Source organism: Kogia breviceps, chromosome 18 (genome assembly GCF_026419965.1).
Source record: "Kogia breviceps isolate mKogBre1 chromosome 18, mKogBre1 haplotype 1, whole genome shotgun sequence".
NCBI classification, from domain to species: Eukaryota; Metazoa; Chordata; class Mammalia; order Artiodactyla; family Physeteridae; genus Kogia; species Kogia breviceps.
In genome coordinates, this window is record NC_081327.1 from 30024096 (window position 1) to 30051596 (window position 27501).

At 50.8% G+C, this 27501-nt stretch overlaps 1 protein-coding gene across 1 annotated transcript in view; it reads left to right on the plus strand.

Annotated features, from left to right (window-relative positions):
• The window catches only part of SLC6A2 (solute carrier family 6 member 2), a 36739-nt gene extending 12291 nt beyond the window's left edge, over positions 1–24448 (plus strand). The window contains exons 2-14 of the mRNA XM_059043870.2: positions 334–465; positions 1197–1434; positions 10009–10147; positions 13306–13440; positions 15135–15238; positions 16484–16608; positions 17350–17462; positions 18728–18856; positions 20009–20108; positions 21084–21184; positions 21667–21834; positions 23359–23430; positions 24068–24448. Coding sequence (XP_058899853.1) covers positions 334–465; positions 1197–1434; positions 10009–10147; positions 13306–13440; positions 15135–15238; positions 16484–16608; positions 17350–17462; positions 18728–18856; positions 20009–20108; positions 21084–21184; positions 21667–21834; positions 23359–23430; positions 24068–24091 — 1580 coding nt within the window. The 3' untranslated portion in view covers positions 24092–24448. The remainder of the gene's footprint in view (positions 1–333; positions 466–1196; positions 1435–10008; positions 10148–13305; positions 13441–15134; positions 15239–16483; positions 16609–17349; positions 17463–18727; positions 18857–20008; positions 20109–21083; positions 21185–21666; positions 21835–23358; positions 23431–24067) is intronic.
• Positions 24449–27501: the final 3053 nt, after the last annotated feature.

The window sequence follows — 27501 nt, forward strand, 5'->3', positions numbered from 1 at the left end:
ATGTCCCCTGCATTGGCAGGCAGATTCTTAACCACTGCACCAGCAGGGAAGCCCAAGCCTATTTAGCTTCAATGAACACAGATTTTACTAATTTGAGCACAGAACCTCATGATTATGATTATGATTATGACTACTGCTATAACTATTATTATGTTATGGCTATTTGTACTAATTGCTCTGATTTACCTACCACAAGACATCCCTTGAGAAGTGGCTGGGTGACATGAATGAGGACCCTCACAGCTCTGGCTGACATGGTTCCACACGCTCTGAGGGGCAGGCCCAAGCCTGGGCAGGGGTCTAGGGGCTCACGCTCTGCTCTGTGTCTTCCAGGAGCCTTCCTGATCCCGTACACCCTGTTTCTCATCATCGCTGGCATGCCCCTGTTCTACATGGAGCTGGCTCTGGGCCAGTACAACCGGGAAGGGGCAGCCACCGTGTGGAAGATCTGCCCGTTTTTCAAAGGTAAAGAAGGAATCTGGGGGAGTCAAAGGTTGTTCTAAAAGGCGACTGTGTGCCCCTGGAAAATCTGCTCCAAAGGTGGGATCTGCGGTCGACCAACTCTCTCGAGATTTACAGTTATTGGCAAGGTCAAGCACGTCCACCATTCAAAGTTACATGGAATGCATTGGGGGTGTCAGGAACAGCTTTAGCCTAGAGAGTCTGGAAATCTGTGTTCCAGTCCAGGCTGTACAGCTGAGTAACCAGAGGGAGTCTGTTTTCCTGAATGGGAAAAACTCACAGATGTGTCACAAGTACCCAGAACACATACCACTACTCTCCCCTCTTGCTCCCATGGCAGACATGATAAATGGATCACGTGCCTTTCCACCGTGGGCAAGGGGCTTCATTCTGCTGGGAGAGAATGTTATCATGCCTCAGTGTTATCCTGCCCAAGGGGTGGGGGGAGCTGGGATACTTATGCTCCAACACCTGACCGGGCTGCTCCCTGGGGCATTAAAGGTCCTGGCACTTTCGCCTTGCCTGATAAGTGGACGGAAGGGGCTCCAGGGGCAAGAGAGAGCCCTCAGGCAAAGGATTGTGGGGTGGGGCCCTAGCGGATTTAGGGCTCCGACAATCTGCTACAGAAAGAAAGAGAGGTGTGGGAGGTGGGGTAGTGCAATGGTTGGAGCCAGCTCCCCAGGAGAGGTGGTTCTGGGGAAGCCCCTGCCTGACCCCCTCTGCCCCCCACCCAGGAGTTGGCTATGCTGTGATCCTCATTGCACTCTACGTTGGCTTCTACTACAATGTCATCATTGCCTGGTCACTCTACTACCTCGTCTCCTCCTTCACCCTTAACCTGCCCTGGACTGACTGCGGCCATGTCTGGAACAGCCCCAACTGCACCGACCCCAAGCTCCTCAACAGCTCCGTGCTGGGCAACCATACCACGTACTCCAAGTACAAGTTCACGCCAGCGGCAGAGTTTTATGAGTAAGTCATCAACCCCTTGTCCTGTTCACACGGGCGCATCGAGACCTGTGCTGGGCAGGACCTGAGCCAAATGCTAAGGAAAACCACAGGAGGGGAGGGGGCCACGCCAGTCACTGTAATGTGTACTCAGCAGCCACCACAGGCCTGATCCTGGCTAGGAGCCAAGGATATAGCCGTGGACAAAGCTTGAGGAGCTTGTGTTCTGGCGCAGAGTGGGGGTGGGGAGACAATACACTAGCAAAAAGGTAAGGAAGCAAGAGCGCTGTACAGCGTGAACATGCCCTTCAGGAAATCAAACACATTTTAGGGAGTATAAGTGCTCTTAAGGAACTAAAACCAGTGCTACACAGTGATTGTGTAGGGAAAAGGAACTTTAGTGCAGGTGGTCAGGAAGGGCTTCTAGGAGGAGGTGTCATAAGAACTGATGAAGTCAGCCAGGGGAACACCTAAGGGCTCAGCTGGTAGATGATGGAGCTGCAGCTTGAACCCAAGTCAATCTGATCCTGAAGCTGTCACCTGGTCCACCCTGTGCTGCTGTCTCTCTGGGGCTTCCAGAGTTTGTGAGTGAGATTTAGGAAGCGGGAGGCAGGCCAGCTGTGTACAGCTCAGAGAAATTATTTGGACTGTGTGCATGAGAGGCACTGACTGGTGGTAGAAGACAGAACATCTTTTAAAAAAAGAAACACTTTATGTTGAAATCATTTTAGAGGTAGAAAAAAGTTGCAAATGTAGTACACAGAGCCCCTGTAGACCCTTCACCCAGTTTCCCCTTATACAACCATAGTGCAATGATTGAAATCAGAAAATTAACATGGATTAACTAACCTGCTAAAGACTATTTTTGAATTTGTTAGTTTTCCCACTACTGTCATATCCTGGTCCAGGATCCAACCTAGAGTCCCATGTGGCATTTAATTGTCACATCTTCTTAGTCTCCTCCAATCTGTGAGAGTTCTTTAGTCTTTCCTTGAGTGTCATGCCCTTGATGCTTTTGAATAGCACTGGTCAGTTTTTCTATAAAATAGCCCTCAGTGTGGGTTGGTCATTGTTTTCTCCTGATTAGACTGAGTTTGACATTTTTGTCAAGAATAACTTGGAAATGACATTGTGTCCTTCTCGGTGCATCATATCAGGGGGTGCAGGATGCCAGTCTCTTATTACTAGGCATGTTGACCTTGATCACTCAGCTAATCACTCAGATAGCTAAAGTGCTATCTACCAGCTTCCTCCTGTGCAGAGGTAGCATTATTCTCTGTAATTAGTAAGTGTCTTCTGGGAAGTTACTCTGAGGTTATGCAAATGTCTCATTTGTCATCAGACTTTTGCCCACAGTTCTTACCATCCTTCAATGAGTCTTGCAAACAAGGATTATTATTTATAGTGTTGGTCTAAAGTGATTTCTAGTCCCATCATTCCCTCTAGATTAATTGAAGAGAAAAGTCCCTTTTCCCTATTTATTCATTCATTTGTTTACTCATTTATTCATTTCTATCAGTATGGGCTCATTGGTATTTATTTTATTCTGTGGTTTTAACCCATAGCCATCATTATTTATTTTGTTGCTCCCTAGAATCCTCTCAACCTCTACTCCATCCTTTTAGGTCCTTGAGGTTGGTAATAGTCAACTTGTTTTCAGTCACCTAATTTCAAATGTTTGCATGGTGGTCTCTTCAGAATGTAGCATCTATTGTCTTTATGCTTGAGGTGGGGGTGAGTCCCATTTTAGCAACCCCTACACAAGTGGTAGCAGCTAAGCAGAAAGTCCCTGGTACAAACTGTGGGGCAGGACAAGTAAATCCCACTCAAACCTCACTCTCAAGGTACACATGGTCTAGAGTAGTGGTTGGAAAACTTTCCAGTAAAAAATTAGATAGGAAATATTTTGGGCCTTGTGGGCCACGTAGGTCTCTTGCATATTCTTTATTTGATTTTACCCTTTAAAAAGATAGAAACCATCCTTAGCTCACAGGCGAAAACTCAATGGGCCACAGCTGGATTTGGGGGCGGGTGGTGGTGGGGGTGGTGACTGCTGACTGCTGGTCTGGAGCAGTGCTGCTCAGGAGAACTCCCCATTATAGAAATGTCCTACGTCTGCACAGCCCAGTGCAGTAGCTACATGCCACACGTGGTTAGGGAGCAGTTGAAATGTGGCTAGCGTGACTAAGTTGAATTTTTAACTTCATTAATTTTCATTCATTTATGTGTAAATAGCTCGTGGTTACCATATTGGGCAGTGCAGGTCTAGAGGATGGAAAACAACAAATTCACCAACACCAAAACCTTAGGGCCACTCTTCTTTGGTCCTATGTATTCCCTAAGCCAAGGACCTTGGAACGAGTCCTAATTATCCAGAGAGTGGGGTTCCTGAGGACCATTTCCACTCCTGCCATCTCAGTGCAGCATGACCAAGGAGTCTTGGTGTGGTTAAAGGTGGCCTCTGGGGCTTCCCTGGTGGCGCAGTGGTTGAGAATCCGCCTGTCGATGCAGGGGACACGGGTTCGTGCCCCATTCCAGGAAGATCCCACATGCTGCAGAGCGGCTGGGCCCGTGAGCCATGGCCGCTGAGCCTGCGCGTCCGGAGCCTGTGCTCTGCAACGGGAGAGGCCACAACAGTGAGAGGCCCGCGTACCGCAAAAAAAAAAAAAAAAAAAAAAAGGTGGCCTCTGGAAAGTCTGCTGCCTCCTGGGGCTCAGAGGAGTCAGGGTTCTCAAGACCCAGGAACTACCCCCAATGAGCCATGGCGGAGAATTTGCCAAGGGTCCTGGACCTGTGTGTCCACCTGCCCCCATCTGTGCGGAGAATTTGCTAAGGGACCTGGACCTGTGTGTCCACCTGTGCCCATCTGTGTTTTCTGCAGACTCCCAGCAGGCATGTGCACAATTATGTAGATCTGGGAATTTTGTGGGGAGAGGGTCCACGTTGTCATGGAATTCGAAATCCTTCTACAGCCCCAGACGGATCTTAAGGACTGCTGTTACTTAAAGTCAGCCTCTAAGTAACACCACCATCCCTGTCTTCCTCCTCATCACATCAACAGCTAATCACTTACTGTGTGCCTCAAGCTTTCTGCTAACTTCTCTGTATGTGTTATTTCAGTGTAAGCCTCACACCAACCTGATGAGGTTTCTGTAACTCTTACCTTCATTGCATACATGACGCGGCCTCATTTTGCGGATGAATAAATCACTGTAAATCACTGGCCCGTGGCCACATGGCTAGTCCCGTGCAGAGCCAAGATTTGGACCCAGACGGTTTGCAGCTATGGGACTCCAAGAGTGAGCGCCCCCTTACACTTTGCCCCCAGGAGCCTCACTCTCCTCAGCCTGGCCCCTCCCTTGCCAGGCAGTGAAACTCCAGAGCCTGCAGGCTTAACTTCTGTGTTATATTGGATTCTAGCCATTATAAACGGCTATTATTATTCCAAAATACTGTCATAGTCACAACTAACATTTATCCAGCTTAGATTATATCTCAGCCATGCATTTAGAAGTGACATTTGAAGTGGGTTTGAATCCAGGAAGTCTGGCTCCAAAGTCCAGGCTCTTAGCCCAGCAATTCTAAACACTGGCTGCTCGTTGGAACCACTTGGAGAGCTTTGAAACACACTGATTTCTGGATCCCACACCCAGAGATTCATTTCACTGGTCTGGGTGCAGCTGGTGGGGCGTGGAGATTTTTATTAACAGCTCCTCCAGTGATTCTAATATCCAGCCAAGGTTGGAAGCCTCTGTCTTAGCCACTGCACTCTCCCATCTCAAACAGAATAAGATTCTTAGTGGGCTCAGGCTAACATGCCTACAGTATCATGTCATGGAAAATCTAGGGCCTCCTTTATTCTTCTCTTTAGGGGTGTGGCCTCGGACAATCCCAGAACCGTTAGGGACCTTGCAGACGGAGGTTTTAGGCCTTCCTAGTTTTTAAGTGTGGTTTGGACTAGGAGATGGTAAAGGATAGTGGAGCTGAGGGTGCTGCTGATACATGTAATTGGTTCCGTGCTTTCTCCCTTACCATCTCATGATAAAGGAAGAAAACATGATCTTTCTTTTTGCTCTTGGCAACTGTTGTCCTTATAAATTAAAATGGGAAATGGTAGCCTTGTCTCTAGTCTAGTTATTATTTGATTCCTTCTCTGACGTCTTCATAGCCAGCAGATCTGCCCCAGCCGGAGGGAGAAGTGAGTTGGGTTTTGAAACCCAGGTTGCTTTGATTACAGCCTTAAAGTTCCTCCCGGCTTGGCTGTGAGCAGAATAAGGTGGAAGAAGATGACATTCTCGGGCTTCCCTGGTGGCGCAGTGGTTGGGAGTCCGCCTGCCAATGTGGGGGACACGGGTTCGTGCCCCGGTCCGGGAGGATCCCACATGCCGCGGAGCGGCTGGGCCCGTGAGCCATGGCCGCTGATCCTGCGCGTCCGGAGCCTGTGCTCCGCAACGGGAGAGGCCACAACAGTGAGAGGCCCGCGTACAGCAAAAAAAAAAAAAAAGACATTTTCTTATGTGGGGCTGAAGGGGCTTGGGAGGTGTAGTGGGGAGCAGAATCCAGGGCTTATTTCTACAGCTTTCTGCTCCACAGAGCTCCTCTCCCCTCCCCTCTTCCCCCTTCCTTCCCCTCCTCCATCCTTTTAAGTACATCCCCACCCCAAGCTTCACAGCTGCCGTGCGCGGTTCATGGAGGAGGGAATTACTCCTATTTTACAGATAAGAATGTAGTGGTACAGGTATTAGGGAAGTGGCAGAGCTGGGATCCGAACCCGGGCCGTCTGAGTTAAGGCCCTCACCCCATCCACAGGCCTCTCCCCTGTCTTCTCTTCCATCCCATCAGAGTCTCCAGTGGGGTGTATTCAGGACAGGAGTGCAGGAGTCTCTGTGGGTAGATCGGAGCCCTTCTCATGCATCTCTTTCTCACCTTGAAGCTGCATTTGTGTGCTTCTCAGTATCTAAGTCATGAGCTGCCTCTGGATTTGTTTTTAATGACCCTTTTATCTAAATGCTTCTGCTTTAAAAGTTACCCCCTCTCAGTCTGGGCACCCAGCAGGTAGGACTCCCAGGGCCAACCCTGAAAAGATTAGTTGGTTTTTATGCTTTCCTCGGAGCCTGCTGGCCGATTCTCTTGCCATCTTGTACTTATTTAAGCTGATAGATTGAACACATCATTCAAGGGAACAAAACTTCGATACTCCCCAGGCTCTAGGCCTGAAGCCAAATAGCCCAAGGCTGAAGGAAACCCCGAGGCTCTGTAACTTAATCTGTAAAAGGGCACCCTTGGTGAACACACTCAGGGAATAGAAAACTTCTACCCCCTGCCTGTTCCTGGTGGGGAAGAGAACTCTCCCTCCACCCCAACACGAACCCTTTGCACTTAAATGTCAAGTGAGATCTGAGCCCGTTTGGCCTGTAGACTTCGGAAAGTCTGGACCGTGTACTCCACGATGATTCATTTTCATTAAACTGCTGGAAAACTATAACAAACCCAAGTTACTTGTACTAATCCCCAAGGCTTGGGCCTGTTACAGGGGAGGAGGCTGGATTCACTTTTCTTGGAAATCAGCTGTGGAGTCTGGCTTTTTCACTGATGAAATATCTAGACAAACACTGCAAGGCTGAAAGTAGACCTCACACACATGTGAGTCACCTGGGCCGGTTAGGAGGCGTTTCGGCCATCTGATTGGATTCTAGAGTCATTTTAGCACGTTTGAGGGCAAGCACAGTTGGTTCAGTGCCTTTTTTTTTTTCATGATTTTAACAGTCAGATTGGCCAAATGGTTATTGATACCATTCAATACTTGGCCCGTATGGAAAGAAATGGGAAGAAACAGGATTAAGAGTCAGATGGGCTCAGTACCTGATTCTGGTTCTCCATCTTTTTAGATATGCCCAGCCTCTCTTCTCTTCCAATCTCCTCCCTTCCCTTCGCTTCCCTCCCCTCCCCTCCCGTCTCCCCTCCCCAACCCCATGCTTCTCTTCCCCTCCCCCTCCTCCCCTCCCTTTTCCTCTCTCTCCCCCTACTCTTCCCCCTCCTTCTCCTTCTCTTCCTCTCTCTCTCTCTCCCTCCCACTCCCTCTCTCTCCCTCCTTCTCAGCATAAGAGAGGGACCTCAGCCTGGGCCTCATTTTTGAGCTGAGACTAGCAGGGCCAGAAGTTCACCAGGCAGACACATAGGGCCAGGAAATGTGTTCTAGGCATAAAGGAACAGACAGTTCCAAGGCCCAGAGTGACGAGAGCTTCATATAATTCGGGAATGACAAGTGGCTGGTGGTCCCCAGGAGCCAAAGGCATGGTGTGGCAAGGCACGGGGTGCACTTGGTACAGGACGATTGAGAAAGGCCTCCGATTCTGAAAAGCTTACGTTTTTATCCTCTCTACCAGGATTCCACAATGCTTATGCTTTTGACATTTGGGGCTGGATAATTCTGTGTTTCGGTGGGAAGGCTGTCCTGTGCATTTTGGATGTTTAGCCCCATCCAGGGCTTCTGCCCACTAGACACCAGTAACACCCCTCTGCCCTCCAGCTGTGACAACCAAAAATGTCTCCAGCTGTTGCCAAGTGTCCAGGGAAGGCAGGGGCAAAATTGCCCCCAGTGAGAACCACTGTTTTAGGTGATAAGGAGCCTCTGAGGATCTGGGGGCAGAAGAGTGACAAAGTTAGAACACAACTTCAGATGAATTGGATGGTTCTACGGCAGCACAGACTGTGGATTTAAGGAGGCTGATTGGAGGTAGAGAGACTGGGGTGGTGGGAGGATGGGGAGGTTTTTACAGTAGTCCTGGAGGAACAGAATATGGGTCTGGCCTGGCATCGAGCCATGAGGATGGGGGTGTTGGTTGCAGATCAAGAGATAGGACTAGGAGGGGCCAGACACAGAGACTGATCGCTCAGGGAAGTTGATGCAGGGTGAGTAGTTTAAAGCCAGAGCATCCTGCCTGGGGGCAGTGGGGATGAAGGCTGTTCTGGAGATGGGGACACGGGTCTTTGTGGGCCTTGATCAGCCACACAGCTCTGCTCGTTCATTCCTGAGCGCTCACTGCAGACTCCTCTGTTTGCCTGTCACCACCCACCTCCCTCTCCCCATCTCACGCCTACCACACCTGGACACCCCTTCTCAACTCACTGGCTCTCCCACAGGCCCACAGAGAAGGCACCAGCCACCCCCTCAGTGGAGCCCACCACGCTGACTCCCTTGGCTGAGTTTTCTGGGCACTCCTTAGCTTCTTTGCCAATGCCCGCTGCTCCTTGAAGGCTGCGACTCAATCAGAATGATAGTTACAATGACCATTGGCGCTGAGCATTTCCTGGGTTCTAGGCACTGTCTCACATTCTGCAATGTAGGCCTCGTGAGAGTCATTTTACTGAAGAGGAAAAGGGCTCAAGATGGGAAATGTTTGCACCAGCTATTGTCACCCAGGAGCTCCATGTGGCTGGAGCCATCACCTACTTATCCACAGCCTTGTCACCTGCCCCCAGCAGTCCTCTTTCGGTTTCGACTTATTTCTCACGAAATTAGGTGTGTGAGATTCATCCATACAGAGCTAGTTGCTATATAATATTCCAATTTATGAATATATCATAATTTATGTAGTCTACTGGTTTTGTTTTGTTTTGTTTAATATTTATTTATTTATTGGCTGCATTGGGTCTTAGTTGCAGCACGCAGGATCTTTTGTTGCAGTGTGCAGTCTTCTCTCTAGTTGAGGCGCACAGGCTTAGTTGCCCCAAGGCATGTGGGATCTCAGTTCCCCAACCAGAGATCAAACCAGCATCCCCTGCATTGCAAGGCGGATTCTTAACCACTGGACCACCAGGGAAGTCCCTGTAGTCTACTGTTTACAGATATTTATTTTGCAATTTGGGGTTGTTATGAATAATGCTGCTATGAACATTCTAGACCATGTCTTTTGGTGAACATATGTACATGCTTCTACTGGGCAAACAACCAGGAGTGGAATTGCTAAAGCAGAGGATACACATACCTTTAGTTGGGGTAGATATTCCCTAATAGGAGAAAAGTTTACTCTTATCTCAGTCTCTAGACCAGGGATTCTAAACCTCAGCAACATGGGAATTTTGGAGGCTGTCCTGTGCCTTATAGGATGTTTAGGTTGTCCTGTGCATCATAGGATGTCCCACTTCTCTATCCTCTAGATGTCTCCTACCCAAGTCGTGACAATCAAAGACATCTCCAGACATTGCCAAATGTTCCAGTGACTACTGCTTTAGACCATGAGTGCTATGAGGGCAGAGACCTTTCCTCTGTTTACTTACTACCATCTCCCCAGGACCTGGCTTGAAGGTGGCACTCAAGAGATATTTGTTATGTTGAAAGCTTCTGTTACCGTTTAAAAAGCAGCCTTGGGTGGGGACATCTCCCCCGATGAGTTGCTGGCCCAGGGCAGGGAGATGCTGGGCACAGGCCATGACTGTGCAGGGCAGGTCCAAGTGATGCAGGGCTGTAGCCGGGGCAGCCCAGGGCCTGTCTCCATCAATGTGCACTTTCGAGGACTGGCCTGTGGTCGAGGCCTTGGTCATCCTCCCTGATGACCTGACCATCTTCCCCGGTCCGCTCCCCTCTCCTCCCGGCAGACGTGGCGTCCTGCACCTTCACGAGAGCAACGGGATTCATGACATCGGCCTGCCCCAGTGGCAGCTCTTGCTCTGTCTGATCGTCGTCGTCATCGTCCTGTTTTTTAGCCTCTGGAAAGGAGTGAAGACATCAGGAAAGGTAATATCTTTGTTTCTCTTTCAGTTGGGAGGTTGGCCTCAAAAAAGATGGTTTTTTCTACCTATAAACAGGTAGTTGGGGGCTTCCCTGGTGGCGCAGTGGTTGAGAGTCCGCCTGCTGATGCAGGGGACACAGGTTCGGGCCCCCCGGTCCGGGAAGATCCCACATGCCGCGGAGCGGCTGGGCCCGTGAGCCATGGCCGCTGGGCCTGCGCGTCCGGAGCCTGTGCTCCGCAACGGGAGAGGCCGCAACAGTGAGAGGCCCGCGTACCGCAAAAAAAAAAAACCCAAAACAAAAAAACAGGTAGTTGGTGAAAAGAAAAGGTGGTGCTAGAAGTACAAAACCTGGGTTTGCACCCCAGCTCTGTCACTGGCTTGCTGGAGACTTTAGATCAATCCCCTCCCTTCCCTAAGCCCAGGACTCCCCAGCAGTAGGATGAAGGAGTGCAAGTGGATCAGAGTTCTTCACACTTTCCCACCAAAGCCTCCCTAATAGCAGAGACCAGGGAACGGGACACCCCAAGGGTCTCTGGAAAAAGCCCAAAGCAACCTGTTGACATGTGTTTGATAAATCTTAAATTCTGGACTAAAACTGCATGCAAATATTGCAGCCTTCTCTAGCATATAACCATTTCCTTCACTATAAAATTGATTGTTCCCACCTCTGAATTTTTGAGTCAATGAGAACGCTCCAGAAGATATCTAGATGAATCCTGGGGCATCCTCTGACACAGCGCGGAGTGCTCGCAAGGGTCTGCACATACTAAAGTTAGAGCTGTCTTGTGGAATTTTTGTGTTTCAGTTATAGCAACCCATACGTCTCGATAAATCAGGTTTTTCTTACCATGAGTTACCATGGTCCGAAAAGCATAAGATGTTACATTAGTGGAAGAAGGAAGCTCTTCAGACTGAGAGGGTCTGCAAAGACCATGGAGAAGGTGGCACTGGGCTATAGGTCAGGTAGAGGTGGGGTAGAGGGAAAGGGTTTTCAGTGGAAGGAGCTGCAAGCAAAACTACAGAAGCACCAGGCCAGCCTTGTCCAGCTGCTCTGCGCCTCTCCTGGGTATCAGGAGCAGGGCTTTCCTGGCCTCTGCAGGCAGCAGAGCTGCAGAAGGTATATGAGCTTTACTACTGCTGCCGGCCTGGGTGAGGGGCCACCACGGGCTTCTAATATTACACCCCAAGATTAAGTTTCCTGTAGCCATCGCCAAAGGGGTACAGCCCGCCCCGCCTTGTTTAGCACTTGGCTGCAGCAGGCCTGAGTTGTCTATGGGGAGACTGATGCTAAAGAGAAAAGGAGTGGAGCCTCGCGCTCCGTTTCTTTGTGCAAAGTCACCTTTGGAGGAGGAGGACTCACGCCCTCCCCTGAGGAGGGTAATGACGAGTGGGCCAAGAGTGTTGCCCTAGGAAGCCCTCCGCAGATGGAAACTTGTCACCTGAAGTCCCTGCCCACATTTTGCCTCCAGAGCAGGCGAGGACCCCTGCGGTCCATGGGGAGGGGCTTTCTAGAATAAGGAACTTCATGCAGGACATTGCTGTGTCCTGTCTTTAATTGTTTTTATACTCTGGCTCATGAGAAAACCAAGAGCATTGCTTATTTCTTCCCAGACTACGTCTGGAGCAGGACACGGATCTTTTCTTAGCAGGCTGCCAAAGCCACAGAGCCAGCCTGAAATGAATTGCAAGTGTTCAAACTTGCCTGTCTTGGCCGGTGAAGGCTCTGTTCTTGGGAAGATGACTCCACAGGTGGCAGCTGGGATATTGGGGGGTGAGGTACAGTCTGAATCAGGGAAAGGGGTTACTGCAGACCACACACTCTGTGACCCTGGCCCACCGACCACCACAGGGTAGAGGGTGGAGGCCAGTCATCCCCCAGGGCATCGGGCAAGTGTGTACACAGTGCTGCTTGCCGCCCTGGAGTCCTGTCTGCCCACCCCCAGCTCATAGGCGTTGGCTGAACCAGCTCTTAGCAACTACAAGCCTGTATCGAATACCTAAATGTTGAACTGGAAGGTTCTCCAAAGCCATCTGCTCCAGCCTGCTTGTGCAGATGGGGAAACTGAGGCCAGGCGAGGGACAGGGTTTCACAGCCATCTTGGCAGAGCCAGGACTTGAACCTGGGTCTCAAATATGCAGTAGCGTGAGTGATTAAGAGCATGGTTTTGTGGTCAGACCACCTGGGTTGGAGTCCCGGCACCATCAGTCCCTAATGGGTGACCTCGGGATGAATGACGCTCCCTAAGCTTCAGTGTCCTCACCCGCAAAACGAGGGCAGTTCATGATCCTGCATGCCTCCAGGGCGGTTGGGAGGACGGGGTGAGAGGTCCTCACTGCTGGGCTAGCAGATGGAAATTGCTCAATAAATGATCCTCATCTGTCTTTGTCCCCTGCATCCACCTGAGGGAGCTTTTAAAGCATGGAGTGCAAGCCCCATCCCAGACCAATTAAATCAGAAACTCCAAAAATGGAGTCTGAACTTGGACATTTTTGTCTATAACTTCCCCCAGAGTAGTCTAGTGTATAGTCAGGGGTGAGAAGGAACAGCAAGGAAGCCTACGCAGCCTCTTCCTCTCCCCACCTCTCTTCTCTGTTGCTTCATCGTGGGCAGGGTGGGCTGGTGTCTCTTTTCAGTCTGGGGACAGTTTCTTCCCTTATGGGTTTCTGGACGAGGCAGTTTGTCTTTACCCGAAATCCATCACAAAATGAAGAGCAGCCAGGGATTCTGCTTTCTGCCCAGCCACATCCCTCCCTGGGCGGTGAGCTTAGGAGCATACGCTTGAATGAAGGTAAACGAGAGGGGGAGAGAAAGGAGGAAGGAGGGTGTAAAAGTGAGGGTGCTAGTTCTACCTGGGGCAAGTCAGTGCAGGAAGCTTGTAGAGCAGGAGGCGCTGGGCACCAAGAGAGTCTGCGTCCTCACTGCCCTTGGCTTCCTTGGCAGCGGTGCCCCCAGGGTGCTGACTTTCTCATTGGGTGCAGCCTTGGTCTGTCCACTCTGTCCTGGAGTGCCCCAGATCTGGCCTAGGGGTGGAGCTTTTAGCACACACATTGTGTGAAGGAAGGTGTGGGGAGGGTGTGACTGACACCACGACCCCCGCCGGCCCCACCCCCGCCCCGCTGGCAGCAGGGTCAGGCTCTCACTGCGAGCTTGTCCACCGCCAGGTGGTGTGGATCACGGCCACGCTGCCTTACCTCGTGCTGTTTGCGCTCCTGGTCCACGGCATCACGCTGCCCGGCGCTTCCAATGGCATCAACGCCTACCTGCACATCGACTTCTACCGTCTGAAAGAGGCCACGGTCAGTGCCCCGTGACCACCCATCCTTGGGCCAGGGTTGGGGAGGGTTCTCGGTGCAGGCAGTGAAAGAAAAGCTGGTCCCAGCTCTGCGTAGCCTGGGATGGATCCTTCCCACTCTGGGCTGCAGCTTCTCGACCTGACCAAGGCCAATTTGATTTGCACCTGACAGTCTCCGTGAGCCTGTCCAGCTCTGCCTGGCTTGGGATCTGTGGTTCTGTTGAGTGGCTTTTGCAGACCCCTCCTTTCAAGGAAAGCCATACCCTGTCCTGGGTTCTTACCTCTGCCCTGTGCCATGGCCCCAGCCTCACCCCAGCCACCCTAGCCCTATTTCTACTCTGGTCTCCAACGCTGGCCTCTGGTACCATCTGTTAAGTTGGCATAAGGAGCAGCATCAGCCACAGGGAGACCCAGACCCCGCTGACTCTCCCCTCGCAGCCCCTCCAGCTCACTGTCCTGCGCAGAGGCAGAGATTACTATGAAGGTGGGGTGAATCTGGAGTGGAGTCCAAAGTAGTGCAGTGAGGCTGGAAGCAGGGACAATCTTAGAGGTTCTTAATGCCTTGAGCATCTTCAAATCACAGCTGAGATTATTTCCAACCTCCTCCCTCGCGTCTGCCTCAGTGACCACACCTCAGTGTTTCCCCTCATAATCCCCAAAGACTTCCCCACACTCTACTTGAACCCATAATAATCCTGGCAGACAAGATCAACATAGGATTAGGACGGACGCCTCCCAGTACACACCTCCCATTGTTCCAGCACAACTCAGTGTTACAGCCCAATAACCCAAGAGAAAACCCTACTTCCTTAGTAACTGTCAGAAAAATAACAGTGTAAGACATGAAACAGCCTTGTAAATTGTGAAGCAAGTCAGAGTTCTGTCTGTTCTGCATTGTTTAAATATCCTAAGTCTTTCTGGACAGTAGAAACTCAGCCTGAGCGCCATCTCAGGGAGCAGATCTATCTTCCTCTGTCAGATTGCTTCTCTCATTACACCCTTTGCTTACGAAGCAGGGGAAGTCTAGAATAGCACGAGTTGGGGAGATGACAGAAGTCTCACCAATCTTAATTGTGGCTTAGTCCTGGTGAGCTAGGTAAAATTATCCCACTGTACAGATGAGGAAACTGAGATATAGACAGTGAAATTGACCAGGGCAAGACGATGAGGCTGAGAGGTTGGAGAGGAGCTCAGATCTCCGGGCTTCCAGCCATGCAGTTTCCTCATCCAAAAGATGAAAGAAGTAGACCGACCTCATTGGCCACCAAGGAGTCACCACTGTCTATGGGTTGGTAGAAGCTCCTAGGAATCATTACCCCTTTCTGAAGATGTTGTCTCCATAACCCCTGAGATAGTCATAACCCTTTGCCCTTGCCCTATCCACATTCTAGCCTAGAACATTTTGTTTATTAACTTTCTTTGAAAATCAGGATGTCAAATTGAGCCAGTGAGTTCCTCTGGGGTGAGCTCACTCATGACCACCCAAGGCTGGGAGATGCTAGAGAGACCCCAGCCTCTCTCCACAGTGATTTTGTACAGGCTGCTGGAGAGCAGGAGTTGCATGGCTGCCCATCTCTAGTTCAGACCTCATTTCCTCAGGTCTTAGGGCATCCCTGGGACTTCCCAGCCCTTCTGGAGCAGTGAGGTAGCCCAATTCTGTGGAAACAGAGGGTGATGGCCTTTATCTGCCCATTTCAGGTATGGATTGATGCTGCAACTCAGATATTTTTTTCTTTGGGCGCTGGATTTGGTGTCTTGATTGCATTTGCTAGTTACAACAAGTTTGACAACAACTGCTATAGGTAAGATCCTTCCCGGGGCTCTGGAAAGCTCTAGATCCTTGGAATCAACCCTGGCAGGGATGGGAGAGAGGGCTCTGGTCTGGGACAAGTCAAATTTTCTTCTTGGGTTTTTCTCCCTGTGAAATGAAGCAGAGTAGACCATCCTGGATGTTCCGTGAACTCCGACATGGCCTATGGGGGTCCTGATGAACATATGTCAGTTCAGGACACCTCCCAAATAGGTGCAGAGTGAGGAGCTGGGAAAGTTGAGGCCACTAACAGTGGGATATCATGAGGGTGGGTAGCTGGGACAGAGGGGCACTGTGTGGCTTTCAGAGCAGCCAGCACTGCCTGTCTGTCCATCTGATGCCCAGGCAGACAAGGTTGGAATATCCAGGCTGGTTGCTTGAGGGGTGAGGGCCTAGCAGGGTCAGAGCTTAAGACCACACAGCAAAATGAGAAGTCTGCTCAGTGCCATAGAGTCAGAAGACCATGCTCTAGATCATCCGGTCCTGTAAGCATTTAATGCTGCCTCCTGCAGCCCCAGTGCTGTGAGGGCTTCAGACATGGGCACAGATGGGGCTGCTTCCATCCCTCTCTAACAAAGGCTTAAGACAGAATCATAACCTCCCTGGTACAAGACAGAGTAGGATGAATGCATACCAGTGGGACAGGCTTTAGGGAGGCTAAGGAAATGGGGTGATCAGCCATCTGATGGGGGGTCAGCAAGAGCATAGAGGTGCATTTGAGGTGAGCCTTGGAAGATAGTTAGGATTGGGATAGGCAGACACGGAGTGAGTGGACAACTTACAGCATGAGCAAAGCCAGGGGAGGTGGTATGTTTGTGGACCAGCAAGTTGATTGGTTTGCTCAGAGAGTACATGTTGGGGAGTCATGGGAAATAAGCCTGGAAAGATGGTTGGGTCATCTCAGCAAAGCTCTTGAAAACCTGGGTGAAAAGTTGAGAGGCACTGGGGGGCCACAGAAAGTTTGTTGAGGAAGGAGGCTGGTGACTCAATTTCCCAGCAAGAGTTTGATATCAGGCTCTGGTATTAAAGTGTTTCATCCAGAAGCTGCTGACCTATGTCCTGCACCTACAGGTTCTGACCCTGTGATGGTGGGGTGCCGGGGGTCCACGTGGCAGCAGGGACACTGAAGAGGGGGTTGGCATTTGAAGCTGTGGATTCCATAGATGGTCCAGCAGTCCATAAGCGGGGTTGGGGAGAGTCAGACCACTTGAACTAACAGTGCTTTCTTTTCCCTCAGGGACGCCCTGCTCACCAGCACCATCAACTGTGTCACCAGCTTCATCTCTGGGTTCGCCATCTTCTCCATCCTTGGTTACATGGCCCATGAACACAAGGTCAACATTGAGGATGTTGCCACTGAAGGTGGGTGGGCAGACTCGCCCACTGAGGAGGAGGGGGCTGCAAAACTCACCTCTTTCTTAGCAGTTCTCCTGTGGCTGTGGAACTGAGAGGACTGGACACGGAGCTTTCCCAGCTGCCCACTTTCTTTGAGGCCATCAGTAGGAAGTCCAGGCAGAATCATCTTCTGAGTCAGGCCAGGCCAGATAGATTTTGGAGCACTGACTCTGTACCAGCCCCTGTGCTAAGCACTTGACCTATCTTGGTTTAGTTCTTGCAGTGTTACTAGGCAAGTGTTAATGGACCCACTTTAAAGATCAGAAAGCTGAGACTCAGGCGATTGAAGTTGTTCAGCCAGCTCGTGTCCTTCCCCGCTGCTTCTCATATTCTTATGGCCACAAACAGGCCGAGACTTGGGGAGGGGATGCCTCTGATGGACTCTGAAAATCACAAAGTTTTGAGAGTAAGAGGATCCCTCATGGGGTGCAGGAGGTGGGGTTTGAGGCCCATTGCCTGTAGCTGTCCAGGAGAGGCACTGCCCTCTGGCTTGGCTGTTTGAAGTCAACCTCCTTGGTGCATAGGTGAACTCAGGCTGAAGCTGGCTTCATCAGTCATCTTTAGACCTTGGTTTGCTCCATCTACACATGACTGCCCAAATACCATGGGCCTGGGCTGGGGCTTGTTGAGCCTCAAAATGGTCTCCGATCATCTGCAGCCCAGACCAGCAGTCCCAGCTATTAATGAGGTCCTTGATGTTTCTTACAGGAGCTGGCCTGGTCTTCATCCTGTACCCAGAAGCCATTTCCACCCTATCAGGATCCACGTTCTGGGCTGTCGTGTTCTTCGTCATGCTCCTGGCTCTGGGAATTGACAGCTCAGTGAGTGACCTTGCTGGGGATACCATCTCCCCACAGACACCACTAGGCCTGACCCTCCCTCCCCTAAATACACTCACACTACTCAGTCTAAAGTTCCCCCCCAATTCAAGCCCCTGATCAGTAGTTGTTTGCAGAAGACCTTATTTAAATGCAAACAAGGAAATCAGTACTCACTCAGAAAGGCAAGATTTAGGCCAAAGCCAAGAACCAAGAGAAACCTACTTGGCATCATGGAACTCTACATTAGAAGGGACCTCGGATAAGCCAGCGCAATACTCTCCTTTCACAGATGGGAAACTGGATTCAGAGAGGGCGTGGCTAGAACTCTTGTTCTCTAACCAACCACTCTTCCCACGCTATTTCATCAGCAGCCACTCAGGCTGAGTGAGTGGACAGGAGTCAGGTCCCTGTTGATACGGGGGAGACAGGAGTTAACTCTTCACCCGCTGCCACATGGTTTCTGAGTTCAGAGGTTGGTTGAGAACAGGACAGAGTGGGGTGAGAGGATGGGCAGAAGGGAGGACCTGCTGGTTTCTCTAGAGGAGCAAAGGCAGCCTCCAGGGTTCATGAGTCCAGGGCTGTGGGAGGTCCAAGGGAGCCGGGAGGCCTGAGACTGGGGTTCGGAGAGTGCCTCACTCCTGTGTTGACTGAAAATAAAATGCACAACCTGGGACTTCCCTGGTGGTCCAGTGGTTAAGACTCCAAGCTTCCACTGCAGGGGGCACGGGTTCATTCCCTGGTTGGGGAGCTAACAATCCCGCATACGCGTGGTGCAGCAAAAAAAAAAAAGCACAACCTAAAAGCTGAGAATTATGTTTCAGTTGGCAGACTTTCTGGGGACTTCAAGCCTGGGAGGCAGCCTCTCAGATCGCTCTGAGGGACTGCTCTGAAGAGGTCAGGGAGGAGCCAGGATATGTAGGAGTTTTTGCAACAAAGACCAGGTGGTCAGAGCATCAAAAGATTACTGTTAATTAAACAAAACAATAAAAGTTAACATTAAGAAACAAGTTAATGAATTTAGTGCTTTTCTATATATGGGAAGATGCAAGAGTCTGGGCTCATTGAAATCATTCCTTTGATGTGCACCTGAGCTATCTAGGGCCAGCATCCTTTCTTTCCCATCCTGAGTCCCCTCAGGTGCACCTTTGGGGGGGGGGGCAGCGGTAGTGGCTGATGGTTTGATGGCTGCAGCATCCTTTGTTTGCTGATATGTTGGACAACATTTTTCATTCACCCCTGTATCCCACCTGCCTGGTTCCCTTCAGATGGGAGGCATGGAGGCGGTCATCACGGGCCTGGCTGACGACTTCCAGGTCCTGAAACGACACCGGAAACTCTTCACATTTGGTGTCTCCTTTGGAACCTTCCTTCTGGCCCTGTTTTGCATAACCAAGGTGAGGGAGACTGGGCTCTGGGTCACCTGGGGCTTCTGAGGCTGCATTTCAATCCAGCCAGATATTCCCAGACTTGAAGCTGGGGGGTCGGGCTAGGGTGAGCTCAGGGGAACCATGGCAGTGCCTGGTATCCTGAACTCCATGGCCCAGTCCCCTAGGGTTACATCCTGTTGTTATCTGTCCCTTCTGAGCCTGAGGATATCCAGACAAATCTTTCAACTGCTTGTTGGTTTGGGGGGACAGCAAAAGTCCATTTTAAACTGCCAACTGAAAAAATGCACAACCTGAAAGCTGAGAATTATGTTTTATTATTCGGTGGACAAAACTGAGGACTTAAGCCTGGGACACTGCATCTCAGATAGCTCTGAGGGACTGCTCCAGAGAGGTAAGGGAGGATCCAGGATACATGAGTTTTTTTTGTTTTTGTTTTTGCGGTACGCGGGTCTCTCACCACTGTGGCCTCTCCCGTTGCGGAGCACAGGCCCCGGAGGCCCAGCCGCTCTGTGGCAAGTGGGATCCTCCCGGACCGGGGCACGAACCCGCGTCCCCTGCATTGGCAGGCGGACTCTCAACCACTGCGCCACCAGGAAAGCCCTACATGAGTTTTTGCGGCAAAGACCAGGTAGTTGTTACCTCAAAAGATTACTGTTGACTAAAGAAAACCAGACATCTCAAGTTAAGTAATTTCGTGCTTTTCCGTGTATGGGAAGATGCAAGAGTTTGGCCTCACTGAAATCATTCCTTTGATATGGACCTCAGCTATCTAGGGCCAGTATCCAAGCTTTTTGCTGACTGCTAGATGGCGGGCATCCTGTTTCTATCCTGAATTCCCTCAGAGCTCACCTTCAGAGCGGAGGCTATAATGTGATGGCTGCAACATCTTTTGTTTACTGATATGGCAGGCAACATTTTTTTTTTTCATTGATAAAATCCATCTTGCCTTTTACTGGCTGAAGTCCCCACCCTCAGACCCAGTGAATACATAGAATACATAGCAGCAACACAGTAGCACCAGAAACCCCATTACCTGTGTTGGGGGTGGGTGTGAGTTCTGAGTGAGCGGGACAGGGGACAGCTAAATTTTGATGGAGGTAACAGTTGATAGCCATTTCTATCCATCATGGCCTCAGGCTTTCTCTGTCCATGCCCCAGGGAGGAATATACGTGCTGACCCTGCTGGACACATTTGCGGCGGGGACCTCCATTCTGTTTGCTGTGCTCATGGAGGCCATAGGCGTCTCCTGGTTTTATGGTACGTGCTGGGTTCTGAGCGTGTGCAAGAGCCTCGGGCCCCCTGTACTTCTGGAGCCTTTTCACCTGGAGGTGCAAAGGGCCTTTCCATTTCCAGGGCAGTCACTGGCTGATCCCAGAGTTGAGCAAGTTGCTTATTGGACACAGCTCTTCCAGCCCTCAGCTCATCTTTGCATGAGCCCCCTTTAAAAGGAGGAGGCAAAGGCCCCAAAGGCATCAGTGTCAGCTGTTAGTGAGGAACTCAGAGGAAGCTGCTGTTCCTCAAGCCGTGTAATGCATTCTAGAGTAGGGTTGCCAGGTTTAGCAAATCTGGGATACCACACATCCAGTTAAACTTGAATTTCAGATCATGAATCATTTTTTTTTTTAGTATATGTCCCAAATATTGCATGAAATTACCTAAACTAAAATGACTTTTGTTGTCTCTCTGAAATTCAAATGTAACTGAGTGTCCTCTATCTTCTCTGGCAACCTTATTCCAGAGCTGAATGGGGAGAACATGGTAGAAAGTGAAATGTTATCATTGTTCATTTTTTTCCCCATGTGTCACTCACTCTTTTCTACTCATTGGAAAGAGTCTGGTCTCCTACCAGATTAAAGTCGGTGAAAGCTCTATATACACAGCCATCATTGTTTTAAGAGAGAGGGAGCGGGAGGAAAGAGCTGGGCTTTGGAGTCAGGCCACCCTGGCTGTGTAACCAGGGCCAAGTCCCCTCCCCTCCCCGAGCCCTGATTTTCCCTCTGAAAAAGGAATTCGGGTGGCACCTATGAGGGGATGCTGCCCCTGAGTGCGTTCTCTCCCCTGTTCTGAACCAGCCAAGTGCCTGTCCCCAGGTCTCCTGAGTGCCAGGGTATCCCTGTCTTAGGAGGTACTGTTCTGCTCTCCACCTGGGGACAGACCCTCTTGGGAAGGCAGCAGGGGTGGCCCCAGGCTCTGCAGGGGCCGCTCTGATGGGCCTGCCTCGTGTGTGCACAGGTGTGGACAGGTTCAGCAACGACATCCAGCAGATGATGGGGTTCAAGCCGGGCCTGTACTGGAGACTCTGCTGGAAGTTTGTCAGCCCTGCGTTCCTGCTGGTGTGTAGTGTGTGGCTGGGCATCCTTGGGTGAGGGGTGCTCTGTGTCTGGGGTGAGGGTGGGGGTGGGGGATCTTTGCTTCCAAGGGGAGGAGGTTGGGATGCATGGCCCTGGTCACGCACACAGGTGCTCACGATGCTCCGCCCTGTTGATTCCCAGGAGGCTGCACATGAGAGGGGTCGCCAGCCTGGGGTCAGGTCTGGGCCGGGGGCTGTCTGTGCCACCACTCAGTTCCAAGGTCACCTTTCTAGTCTTCTTCTCTGTGTATTGCTCCTGTTTCTTTGTCTCCTTTTTGTTATCCCTCCTTACTTGGATTCTTCCTCCTTCCTCTCTCGATCTCCCCCCTTCCTTATCTTCTCCATTCCTGCATCCATCTCACGCGCCGGTCCTCACTTCCCTCTGGTCCCTCTCTGCATCTCTCCCTCTCCCCCACCTCCTTCCCTCGTCTCTCTCTCCCTCTCCCTTCTGTCCCTTCCCCCCAGTTTGTGGTGGTCGTGAGCATCATCAATTTCAAGCCGCTCACCTACGATGACTACATCTTCCCCCTCTGGGCCAACTGGGTCGGGTGGGCCATCGCGGGCTCCTCCATGGTCCTGGTGCCCGCCTACGTCGTCTACAAGTTCCTCAGCACGCGGGGCTCCCTTCGCGAGGTGAGCTCTGGGCCGAGCCCGGGGGAGGGTGGGGGACAGCACGGGAGGGGGCATCCTGAGTCATTCCCGCTGGGGTGAAAGAGGGAGGCAGAAGGACACGGGATCTAGAGTCAGACGGACCTGCCACCTTGGCCACGTTACTTACCCCCGAGCCTCAGGTTCCACATTTGTGACCTGGGGTAACCATACAGACCTTGAAAGGTGAAAGGAAGTGCTTAGCACAGTGCCTGGCACACCGTAGATGGTCAGCACGCGGCACCTGCTGTCGTGCTGAACGTCATATGCACTGTGTGCTCCCACTGTGTTCCTACCGTTGTTTATGTGAGGAGCTCAGCCCTCCAGTCCCCTAAGGAGCAGTTAATCTGCATTAACTGTGCCCACTCCTGTGTTCCACCTCCTACGGTTTGTCATGTCCCCAGATGTCCCCCACTCTCCCCATCCAAACTCACTGTGACCTTGTATCTTGGCTTTCACCTGCTTCTATTGTGAACCTGATACCTGATCAGCCTAAACCAGAGATTTCCAAAATACGTTTTCTTCTTTGACGTGCATACATTGCAGATACATATATGCATGATCTGCCTTTTAACTAAAATCATGTCTTTCCTATACTTTGGTTGTTAAATGCCCTTTCTTTTATAAATAATGGTGATAGTCTTTTCCTCATGTCCTTACTTATAAAGATCTCATCCCTTCACTCCTTTATCCACTCCCTTCACAAATATTTACTGAGAATCTGTAAGGGGCAGGCAGTATCTTCAGCACTAGACACACTCCCCGGAGCTCATGTTCTCATGAGGGGACAGAAAGACACAGGAGGACGTAAAGGAGTGAGCTGTACAGGAACTTAGGGCAGAGGATCCCAGGCAGGGCTGGGATCCCCTCCCCCTTGTGACATGTTTCCGGTCCATGAAATCCCAAAGTCCAGGAACCTCTGGGTCACTGGGAGGATCCGTGTTCTGTGAGCTCATCCCGGATGTGGAACCAGGACCTGCTTTGAGCTTTTTATTCTCCACACTTTGGGATCCCCCTCTGGTGTTCAGGCATTGATTCCAGATGCATTCCCCGAGCCCACCCTCTGTCTACAGCCCAAGGAGGCGGCCCCAACCCCCAGGCAGGGCTGAGGTCCCATCACTGAGTTCTCACTGGGCTCTGAACTTGTCCTCTGCAGCACTGACTCCAGTCGTGGTTGTAAAATTGCCTGTGTGTTTCTGTTCAGTGTCAGCCCCTTGCATGAGCTTTAAGCTCTCCCAAAGCAGAATGTGTGGGTGACCTTCAGCTCTGGATCCCCAGGGCCTAGGCCAGTGTGTGACTATAGTCGTTGACTCAGTAAACATTCACTGGATGAATGTCTCAAAGTGAACCAACCAGCTCTACAAACCAGGGTGGGGAGTATCTTGTACGAGCCTCTCCTGCTGTCCATGTGAGACTTCAGGGCCAAATAGCAGGTGGTGTCCTCTGGGCTGCTGGAAGGGTGTCCCTGGGCCAAGCTGAGGCCTCCTCCCCTTCTCCATCCTTTCACAGAGACTGGCCTATGGCATCACCCCAGAGAACGAACATCACCTGGTGGCCCAGAGGGACATCAGGCAGTTCCAAGTAGGTGCAGCTTGGACCATTTTCATGGGGGCTGCGGGGCGGGGGCCCTACTGCTCCCTGCTGCGCTATCGGAGGCAAGACCACACACCACACTCCAGAAAACCCAGAGCAGCTGTGGTCTATAGACCCTGGGGGTGTGATGTTACGAACGGAGGAGAGGGGCCTGTCTTCTGCCTTCTACCAGCTTTCGCCTGCCCCCCTCCACTCCTTGGTCCTGAGATACCAAATGCCCAGACTTTCCTAAACTCGGTTCTCCCTCTTTGAGTTGTGACCATGGAGTATCCCCAAATTAGGCTGAGGATTTCTTATCTTGAAGGAAGTGCTGTAGGTACATCAGTAGCGTGTTGACCTGAGTCCTACCCTTTTCCCCTGTAAAATATGGGGGTGGGGGGGCCAGGAGGGTCCCGGTGAGCACCCCTGCTTCAGACTTACCGTGTGACTTTGTGACGGCTCCTTTGCCCTTTCTGGGTGCCAGTGACAATTAGGGGATTGGCCTGTGTGTTCCGCGGGTCTTTGAAGGAAACAGCTGTGTTTTCTGCCCCTCCATGTGTCTTACTGCCCTTTGCAGCTGGCCCTTGTCCCTCAGTCCCTGCCCGCCCTGGCCCTGGCCTAACAGCCTTGCCGTCTTCCTCTGCAGTTGGAACACTGGCTGGCCATCTGAATCTGACCCTGAGGAGGAACCCTGCTGCACCAACGTTCAGGTCAAAGGCTTCCTACCACCCCAGACACTGTCTGGCGATTCCTCTCCGACCCGCCTCTTCCTCTTTTCCAAGTTACAACTGATATAGTGACCTGGTTTTCGTTCACTTTCTGTTCACCTGGCCTGAGGGCTGTGAGCTTGGATTGGTAAGCCTTGTGGGAGGAGAGAAGGGAACAGGAAAAATGACTTCTGCTGAACCTCTTTAGTTTTGAGGAAGTCTCACCCAGTGTGGGAGCCGGCCCAAGCTGACGTCCACGGGCTAGGGCAGGACTCCCCACCTCGTTTGCTGGTCCTTTGGGCCGCAGAAGAAATCCTCAGTCCGCCAAATCAGACAGAGGATGTTGCTTTTGGGTCAGACACCGTAAAACCAAAACACAAATAAAAAGCCCAGCTGAGTTTGGGAGGTACAGAGATCTTGCCTCTCTCATTTGCCCCGGTCAGTGCTCTGTGGTTTGGACCTTGCTTGGGGGGAGCCTGGGGGTATGTGTCGCTGTTGTGAAGTCCGTGGATAGAAGCTCTGGGGCATCGTGAGCAGAAATCTTCATGGTTAGTTTTCACTCTGGTTGACCTGGGTTTGATTTGTGTGTGTTCTGGAATATTCTTCTGGTTTCTGGCGCTCAGAGGGTCCAGAGCTATGGGTGTCACAGTGAGTGGCTTCTGCAGAAGAAGCAGACAAGTCTGTAGAGACCACATGCGGGTCTCGCTCTGTCAGATGCACGGAGCTCCTGAGACCTTCCTGGGGGACTCAGGACAGGAGCCCAGCAAGGTCAGCTGCGTGTCTCCACTACGGGATCCTCTGCTGTCCTCACGGGGCCAGGTGGGTGTCCAAGGGCAGTCCGACAGGCTGTCTGTTTCTGTATTGTTCACAGACACCTGCAAAGCCTGTCCCTGGGAATCCCACCCAGCCTGGACCAGGAGTCTCGAGTGATGGGGAGTGGGCCCTGAAAACTTCCTTTGTCTCTCTTCATGGGCCATACTTTGCACCGTGGAGGGCAGCATGGAACCAAGCATATAGCACCCCGTTCACTCAGGTTGAGGGGAGAATAGTCTCAATTGACGGAGCGGGTTGGCGGTTGTAGAGAATTTCAGGTTGATTTCTGATACAAACTGATAAGTGGTGCCCTCTGGTGGTGCTGGTGGCTAGTCTCAGCTCATTCAGAGAAGCGATTTGTAGTTTGGTAAGTGGGTGGCATCCATTTGGAATTTTTTTTTTTTTTAACATCAGGTCTGAGTTTCTTACGCTCTCATTGGCAATCTAGAGTTGTGGGTTATTTTCCTGACTGTGGGAGCCCCTGTTGCAGAATCTTGGGCAAAAAAAAAAAAAGGCCACATCATTTCCACTGGGAGCAGAGGGTGACACACATCCAAAAGGTGCTTTGGGGAAAGTGGGGTGTCACTGAGCCTAATCTATTGATCATGCAGTCTGTGGAAGATGGGCTGGCTGGGGGCAGGGTGGTGGTTTTCTCCCAGGGACAGGGTCCTTATGTCATTCTTTAAAGAAAAGTAAGAAAATCAGGAGACTTTGGATCTTTCCATATAAAAAGTTCAGTTCAAAATCTGAGACAGCCCAAGTGGCAGGTGTCTTGGACCCTGAAAAACATGGGGCCTGGGAGCATCCAACAGAGTGGAACAAACAGGTAGGGGTCTGGGGAGAGCAAGGTGACCCGTCACTGATGGAATTTGGCCTCACAAGTGACTGAATCCGCCCGTGAAGGGTAATTCCTCCCTAGGGGTGACAGTTTTTTTGTTTGTTTGTTTGTTTGTTTTTAACAAAGCACTTTCATCCATCCGCCCAGCAAGTACTGCAGGGCTGGCTTCTGTGTACCCATTCTGCAGGTGAGAAAACCAAGGTCCAGCATTTCAGTCATTCTTGCTCAAGGTTCCCCAGCTACTAAGGGATCCAGTTGGACCCTCAAGTCAGAGCCCCTGACTCTCAGCTGAGACCACTTTGAAATTCCCAGCACAATATGGTTCACCCCACCCAGGACTATCATTAAACATAAACAAAAATCCATCCAGTCAAGTGGCCAAGGCATATTTCTTAGCAAAAGAACAATGTGTTGGAAGAAGGGGGCTGGGGGGATGTCATTTATTCTCCTCTAGCTGGTTGCTAGAGAGGAAATGATTTAGCTGCTCTCCTTTGATGAAAATAATCACTCTAGGGAACTGTGGGTTATGAAAAGCTGAGTCTACTTGGCAGAAATGAGTCAGTAAAGCCTGTGTATCGGGGGCACCCTTCAGAGAGAACCTGACGTTTGCTCTTGGCCATCTGCACATGGCCCTTCTGCTTCCAGACATTTGTCTGAAGGCGAATCAGAGATGCGGTGCTAGCTGAACCAACACCAACGAACCCAGTGGTGCTGCCTTGCGGGGGACGTTGGCTCCTGAGCCTGGGGAGGGGCTCTGGAGATGGGGGGACCCAGGACACCCATGGACATTTTCGAGGAGGTGCTGGCAGACCTTCTGGGTTCACCTTTCACCCACACTCTATGGAGAGGGGGCATGGGCTTTATCATGAGTAATGTTTGACTTCTTATTTGAGGCCTTTTTTTTTGATAGTAGAGGTTATCTGGGATACGGGTGCTCCTGTGTACTGTATAGAGCACTTTTGATACTTTACCAGATTTTTTAAAGAATTATTATTTTCCATGAAGTGTAAAACTATCTGTTTAATACCATCCCGTTAACATCTACTCAATGTCTAATTATAACATTTAGTGTCGACCTGTGAGTCGGTCTTCATTCTAGATGCGAATGAGACAGAGGAGAAGGGGACCTGCCAACTCTTGCCAAATATCGTGCCAAATAAAGGTCCTAAAAGCTGCCTTAATTCTCAGAGGGGTTCCGGCCCAGGTGGGAGCCAGTCTCTTGCCAAATGATCCCGTTAATGTGAGACCGAACATTCTTACCAAAGATGTCATTTCTTAGTAAGAAGCTCACTGAGCTCATTTCATTTCTTTATTTCCTTTGAAAGCCATGGAAGGGAGAAGAACAGAGAGGGAGTGTGGCGTGGGGGAAACAGCACAGCATTTAGAGTCGCACAGACCTGGGTCTGTGGCTGTCTTACTGGGTCACCTGGGGAGAGGGGCTCCACCTCCGTGGGCTTCAGAGTTCTCTGTCTGTAAAAGGAAGGGTTGGATCAGAGATCAAAGGTCCCATCCAGTAAAAAAAAATTTCCTGTCTCCATAACAATGTTATTGTTGTAAATCTACAATGAAGGAAGCACACGGTTTACTGTAGGACTTTCCAGAATGATCTAGTGACCAATAACCTACTACTGAGCAGAGACATATCAGAACTATGATATTTCTGGACATTCAGTAGTTCCTCATTCGACACAATTTCTTCAACTGATGCCAGAAACACTTGGT